Source organism: Indicator indicator, chromosome 18 (genome assembly GCF_027791375.1).
Source record: "Indicator indicator isolate 239-I01 chromosome 18, UM_Iind_1.1, whole genome shotgun sequence".
Lineage (NCBI taxonomy): Eukaryota > Metazoa > Chordata > Aves > Piciformes > Indicatoridae > Indicator > Indicator indicator.
Window position 1 is genome coordinate 524,865 of NC_072027.1, and position 6,975 is coordinate 531,839.

At 43.7% G+C, this 6,975-nt stretch overlaps 1 protein-coding gene across 1 annotated transcript; it reads left to right on the plus strand.

Annotated features, from left to right (window-relative positions):
- Positions 1 to 2,461: 2,461 nt before the first annotated feature.
- C18H5orf24 (chromosome 18 C5orf24 homolog) lies at positions 2,462 to 6,975 on the plus strand. Its single transcript, XM_054389043.1, has 2 exons — positions 2,462 to 2,888; positions 4,727 to 6,975. Exons 1-2 carry the CDS (start codon positions 2,462 to 2,464, stop codon positions 4,765 to 4,767), a joined length of 468 nt encoding a protein of 155 aa, XP_054245018.1. The 3' UTR covers positions 4,768 to 6,975.

The window sequence follows — 6,975 nt, forward strand, 5'->3', positions numbered from 1 at the left end:
TGAGAAATACCAGGGCCCTGGCTTTATGCAGTGCCTTCTCCCTGTCCTGCAGTGTTCCTCGGGTACTGGGCAGCTGAACTGATCCTTCTTTGTGGCAGCTGAGCTGGGAGCAGCTTTTTGGGGCCAGAGCTAGTACTCCTGTGTTTAAAGCGAGCACAGAGACAAGAATGCTGGTAACCTCCGCAAGTGCCCTCCAGTGTCTCCACACTTGGCAAGCAGCCTCCCACAGCCCCCGTGCTTGCTTGCTTGCTTGGCAGCACAGCAGCAGAGCCCTTGCAGCTGCACTTGTGTATCGTGCACAGTCTCAGGTATTGCCACTGATCCTATGGGGTTACAGGCAGGCAGCATTTTTTTGGACTGCTGATTGTGGAAAAGCTTGAGTTTCCTTTTTGTTGCTCCCTGGAGGAGTCTGCCTGGTCTCTTGACCTGTAACTTAGTGCCTTTGTGCTGAGTTGTTCTGTTTGCTTGTCAGCATCTGCAGTAACAGTGGTGTCACCTTTGTTCCACTGCACCCCATTCAGCACACCAGAACTGTAGCACTTGGATAATCTCTGCCAGAGCCATCTAACATTTAAACTATATTCCCATCATTATTTCACTGTTTGGCATAAAGCCACATTTGTGTGTTTTTTGCACAAGAGTAATGCACCGGAACGTGCATTTGACAAGCCAAGGTAAATTGGGTGTTCCAGCAGGGAATGGATCTGCTGTAATCAGAAGAACAGGGCATGGGGCTTTACTCAGGGTAAACAGACTGTCTGCTCTATTCCTTCTCTCTGGCTGGGAGGAGACACCTAGCTGCCAAGTAAACTTGGTAGTCAGTGGTAGAGTTTAAATTGAGTTGCTGTAAGTGATGCTCCAGTGCTACTGCAGAGAAAATACAATAAATCCTCCAGACCTTATCTACTAGAGAAATCTACCACAGGAAGAAATATTTGGTGTCCTAAGCATGACTGTAGGGCACAGAAATACTCTGACATGCCAGATATTGATTGGCTTAATCTTGGCTTCAGCATGGCTAAATATTATCTTAAACTGAGTATTTGCAGCTCATTGAAGTTGTTGGACCAGTATAGTTGGATGGGTGAAAAATGTCACTGTGCAGTTGGTATTTAGAAATGTTAGCAGTCAAGAAGTTTTAGACTAGCAGTAACCTTGTTGATTATGATTCTGCCCCAGTTGCTGCAGGCATTGGATATGATGGATATAAGCACAACTAATGTGGTTAGAAGTAGTGACTTGTAATCATGATGTGACCACCTGTGGTTTGTAGCAGCTGGACATCTGTTTGGTTGGAAGCAGGGTCAGCCTGCAGTGACATGCAGGTGAAAGCCACCCTTCTGTGTCCTGAAGGCAGGGCTTTGGCTCTTGTTTAAACAGGCAGAGCTGTGTCAACAGCACAGCTGAGGCTGGGACTACCTGACAAAAAGAGCAGATTGTATGGAACAGTGGCTGACTTCAGTGGGCCACGTTTGTTTTGCAGAGCATTTGTAGATGTGTGACAACCTACACATCTGGAAACACGGTGGGGTTGCTTTTCCCCTAGTTGTTACCTGGGAGTTGGCAGTTCCAGCAATTCATACCTGTGCTTCTAACCAGGGCAGTGGTGGAATTGCTGCAGGCTAGCATCTTGCCAACAGTGGCACCACTGTCTTTGCCCAGTGCCTTACATTATCTTTCTTTCACGTGAATTGTGACAAGAAATGACAGAAGTGGTTAGGGTTTTGTTAATTTGCTGCAGTTAAACAACAAAAAATATCTTTGGGAGTCTATATGGACTAAATCAAGAGAGGGATACCATATTTAGATGGGATATTGGAAGAAATTTCTTCACTGAAAGGGTTCTCGGAAGACTTGAACAGGCTCTCCAGGCAGGTGGTCAAATTCCCATCCCTGCAGGTGTTTAGAAGAGACAAGAGATGTGGTGCTGTGGTTTAGCCTCAGCCTTGGCAAATTCAGGTAATGGCTGGACTCCGTGATCTTAAAGGTCTTTTCCAACTGAGAGGATTCTCTGAGTCTCTTTCGTGGCTGGTAGGTGATGGTATCAGCTTTATGACTGGAACAGCTAGAACTGAGATGAGCTTCCATCAGGAAGGTTTTAAAATGGTGGGGAGGGAAGTGGCTGTTGGAGACCTTTGTTGCTGAAATGCTCTTCAGTTCTTTAACAAACTTCTTCCCTGATTATACCTATCTGAATAATAAAATTAATTTCAATGGCCATTTTTAACTGGTTTGAAGTACCATTTGTAACTGTGTGTAAAGGTTACTATGTTGAGTGAAAGCTCAGTAAAACTCATTTACAAAGTAATTTTGTGCTGTCAGTAGCGTTCACTAAAAATAGGCAAAGTGGTGTGGGCTCCTTTTAACAACTGGGTGCAGCTTTTGGAAGGTTCTCACTTGTCGAATGCTGCAGTATCACTATATACTGATATACAGCTGTCTCTCTTGCTTTTGTTAGAAAATGATGCACCCTGTTACCAGCAGCAATGCAGCTTTCTGTGGGACTGGCAAGAGCTCCTGCCTTAACGAGGACAGCGTGAGGGCCGCCGAGCAGTTTGACCTGTACGCCGCGCAGCAGAGCAAGTACGGCCACGCCGTCAGCCACAAACCCATCGCCTGCCAGAGGCAGGACACCCTCAACGAGCCCCACTTGCAGACCACGAGTGGCAGGAGTATAGAGACAAAAGATGACCTAAAGAAAAAGAAAAACCTCAACCGCTCTGGTAAACGTGGAAGGCCGTCAGGGACCACGAAATCAGCAGGGTACCGCACCAGCACAGGTCGACCCCTGGGGACCACCAAAGCAGCTGGATTTAAGACAAGTCCAGGCAGACCCTTGGGTACAACTAAAGCAGCAGGATACAAAGTCAGCCCAGGCAGACCTCCAGGTAGCATTAAAGCTCTATCACGGCTTGCAAATCTAAGTTATACTTGTGGCAATGCAGCTTTTCCCTATCCCATGGTGCATAACAGAGGAATACACACTGCTGGTGAAAGCAGCAGCACAATCAAACAGCCTAATGAGTAACAGGAGGCAATTATTAACTCCTCAGTAATCCACTTTTCTCCAAACTGTGGCATGTTTCTTGCATTCTGTTGTAGTGTTTGCCTAAGTCTGAGTTCCCAGATTTTGGTTTTATTTGAATAGTGCCATAGCCTACAGGTGCAATTCAGTAACTTAAAGCAGTGTTAGAAGGCACTGGTGAAGGAGATTTTTGTTGGGTTTAAATCATCATTTATAAGAAAGTTTGAAGTGATGGATTTTGCCTCAGTGCTGACACTTAAGTAATGTCCGTGTTCCTATTTTTACATTCAGTTTCTGGTAAATCTAGTTGTCTGATTATGCATTGAATAATCAAGGAGGACAGAATAAGCTGGCTGTTGGTTTATGATGTGGCCTGTCCCATAATAAGGAGCTTAGTCTGATGAGTTCTTACTTGAAAAGAAAAATTAATAAAGAAAGCAGCAAGCTGCAGTGTCCACCCATGCAGGAGCTTCTACAGACCTCAAATAGATACTGAAAAACTTAACAAACCAACGCAGTCTTTTTTTCTGAAGTGCTGATTTTTGTTTCTGGAGTAGTAGAATTGAGCAGATTTCAATGAACACTCCAAAGCCACTTTTGAAGCTAGGGAAGCAAACTGAGGGTTTGCCCAGCACCTTAGTAGCAGGAGCTGCTTTGCCTTCAGGTGATAGCTGTGCTTTCAGTTCTGCTGGGTCAGTCTGAAATGCCTCACAGGACATACCCCAAACCACAAATCATTCTTGCAAAGATTTTCTAAGACATTAAGTACTGTTTGTTCTAGTTACACACTCAGTTAATAATAAACTCTGTGTCCTTAAGTCTGTAAATAGCTATTTACATTTGGTTTTGCCTTTCAAATCTGTGCTTTGGTGGCGACAGTTTAATAGCTTTTAAAGTGTTAATCTATAATGTTTACAAATTAAACTTTTTACACAGACACTGTTGCCAAGTTTTCAGACTGGGTTTTGGCAGGTATTGCTGGGAATACAGTTATTTCATTGTCTGACACTTAGATTTAAGTTATGGAAGTTATGAAATTATGAAATATCTACCAAAGGATACCATTTTGTTGATTTATAAAAGCAAACTGTATAGCTGATGCAAACAGGATGCAGTTTACTGCACTGCTAGACCCCAGATATAAAGCCGTTCATCTATGCATGCAAGCTGGAAAAAAAAATGTTGTTGGTTAACTATAAATACCTTTCTTGACTCAAACTAAAACCTTCCCTCCTTCTAAAAGAAATGTTCCATTTTTCAGCTGGGTGTGTTTAATGTTTTTCTTTAAGTGTGAGAGAGCATGTGAGTGTGTGTGTAAAACGCTTTCACCTAGACTTCAAAAGGATCAGTCCTCAATGTTGCCTATTATTTGTGCTAAATTTATTTTGCTGGAATTAAAGCTTTGCTTTTATTTTTTTCCACTTGGAAGAAAGTTTACATTTTAATCTGTTTCACCTATAATGTGACATGATGAATTTGGAGCTTGAGCTATCTGGGGGGAAGGGGGAAACAGACAGCATTGCAGATTTGGGGGAGCATAAAAAGTTGGGGTTAATTGAGCTGGTGCTGACTGAGTCATGGTGCTGCTAGGTTTTGTTACTATAAATGCTATTCTGGCCTGCTGTCGTTTTGATGAGAACTCTTGCTTTCAGTGATGACAACTTAAGACACAGATGTCATGTTTCATACCTTTTTTATCAGGAAAAAAGCAGCAAGCCTTCAGGTGTTCCAGTGATGCCTAACACATATTGCGCTGGACTTTGTGCTGTACTTTACACTAGGTGTGTTGCATTGTTTTGGGGGAACTCTGTATGCACTGGCAACTAGGACAATGAACCTCAGCTGCACTGGATGGCTCCTTAGTCCCTAGATGAACTAATGGCAGCTAAACTGCTACTAACAGCCGGTTCCTTCATGCTGAAGCCATGAAGTCCAGCCTGTTCCATTCCTCGGCGAACTCACAAGGCCGACCTTTAGCAGCCCTCACCACGGTGTCACCTCGGCACGCGCAGGAGGCTGATGTGAGCCAGTCCACCCTCAGGACCTGTGTTGTGTTGGCTGTTTTTAATCAGATGGTTTTCCCACAACAGACTGCTCTCAGTTCTTCGAACTCAGCTGGCACAGCAGTCCCCTTCGGCTGAATGTATCCTGCAGGAGTGTCACACCTCGCTGGCAAGGAGCGTGTTGCATGTCACCACTGTACCCTGGAGAACCTCCACCTCTTACCTCCTCCTGCTGCTCCCGGTCACTCCTGTCCTGTTGCTCACCTGTGCATCTCCCCGATGGTGCTGTGCCGTGTGTCAGGAGATGGTGCAGATGTGTTGCTGTTCTGCTCGTGTAATGAATTCTGTATTCAAGTATGCTGATGAAATAATGAACTCACTAAGCAATTGCTGTTCCTTACAGTGTTTATTCATCCTGTCAGAGAGAACACAGTCCCGGTGAAAACCAATTAGCATTGTCGGTTGTGAAATGCTGAGCGTGAGGCAGCCGAGTGGTGGCTGCTAGGCACTCTGGGCTTGGCATGGAGACGGAAGCATGCTGCTGGCCACTTCCCTGCTTTAGTTGAGAGCTGACTGGAGTTTGCTGGTGCCCTGCAGAGAGGGGAAGAGAAAAGAAGCTAAAGAGATTCAAAGTGAACTAGAAATGGAATTCAGCTTCTCCTATGTGGGATCTGCAGAGTACATTGTGCTGTTTTCCAACACTCTTCTTCCTGAGAGAAACCCTGAACAGCATGGCAATGGCTCAGCTTTATTAGTACTGACGGGAAAACTGGCATTGCCCCAGTGTGGGAACATGACTTGTAAGGTAAACGGCTTCTTTTATATTCTGTCCCATCCTTCAGCTACTCATAAGCTAGGGTCACTGTTGTGTGTTAACACTGTTGGGAAGAGCTACATGTCAAGTTTGAGTTTTAATAATTTCTTTTAATTATTGAGTTTATAACATCTTATTTATACATAAACGTATTAGCTTGCTATTATTCCTCAACGATGCTATACAAGGGCACTGCTTGATATACCTATGGGAACTGCTATTCAGTTTCTGATTAAATTTACTTTAAAACCAAATAATTTTGCTACTACCAAGTCTTGCACTGGACATACTCAAGATGCTACCACCGTGTTTGGACAGAAGAAAATCAGATAGCATCAGAGGTGGCTGACTGATACAGAAGAGCATTTCTAAACTCAGTGGTTAGCTTTGTCACTAACCCAATATTCATAGAGCTTGGATTTTACCAGATCCAACTAACCATGTCTCGAGAGCCATTAAAGATCTCTCTTCTGAGTGAATCTCTCTTCATTTGGTCTGAAAGATGCTAGAGCTCAGCCAGGACAAAGCCGAGCCTTGTCCATGAGGAGCGCTGTGTCTGTGAACTACAACACCCAGAGTGACTCAGATGAGAATTTAACTCCCTCCCTCGTGTTCAAAGAGCTTTAAAGGCAGAGCAGTGGGAAGCCATTTGCCCGATGGTTTCCTGTGCTGTGGCTCTGCTGGTCTTTGTTACGTGTATGATAACATTTCACACTATCCTTAGAGTCGACAGTTAAGCAGTTGATAGCAATCATCAACACTTCGAACTGCAGACTTCATTTCTGACCACAAAAGAAGTTTATTCTTCTCTATTTTAATGCATATATTTTAACACTGCTTAAATATATTTATGACTTTAGTAGAGACTAGATTTTTCTCCTTGTGATTTTTTTTTCCCCTTCAAACAGAAAAATCTCTATTCCAAAATTTGAACCACTTTCTGATACTTTAATCCTTCAGCATTTGCTTTTCCACAGGTTTACTTTGGGGGAAGCAGTAATCTGTTAACTAACTTAGTATCAGCACCCCGTCCTCTGCTGTACAAAGCCTGATTAGATACTGTGTATGTTTTTATGTCCATGAACTTGAGCTACTCGTGTGCAATTATGTGTATGGGAATGGAGTAGTGTTCA

What these genes read in the sequence shown, in the direction of transcription:
- C18H5orf24 (XM_054389043.1), top strand. Translation starts at nt 2,462, where the DNA reads ATGATGCACCCTGTTACCAGCAGCAATGCAGCTTTCTGTGGGACTGGC. An exon ending in CAGCCCAGGCAGACCTCCAG is followed by an intron (nt 2,889 to 4,726) that starts GTAGCATTAAAG and finishes CTTTTTTATCAG; the next exon opens with GAAAAAAGCAGCAAGCCTTC.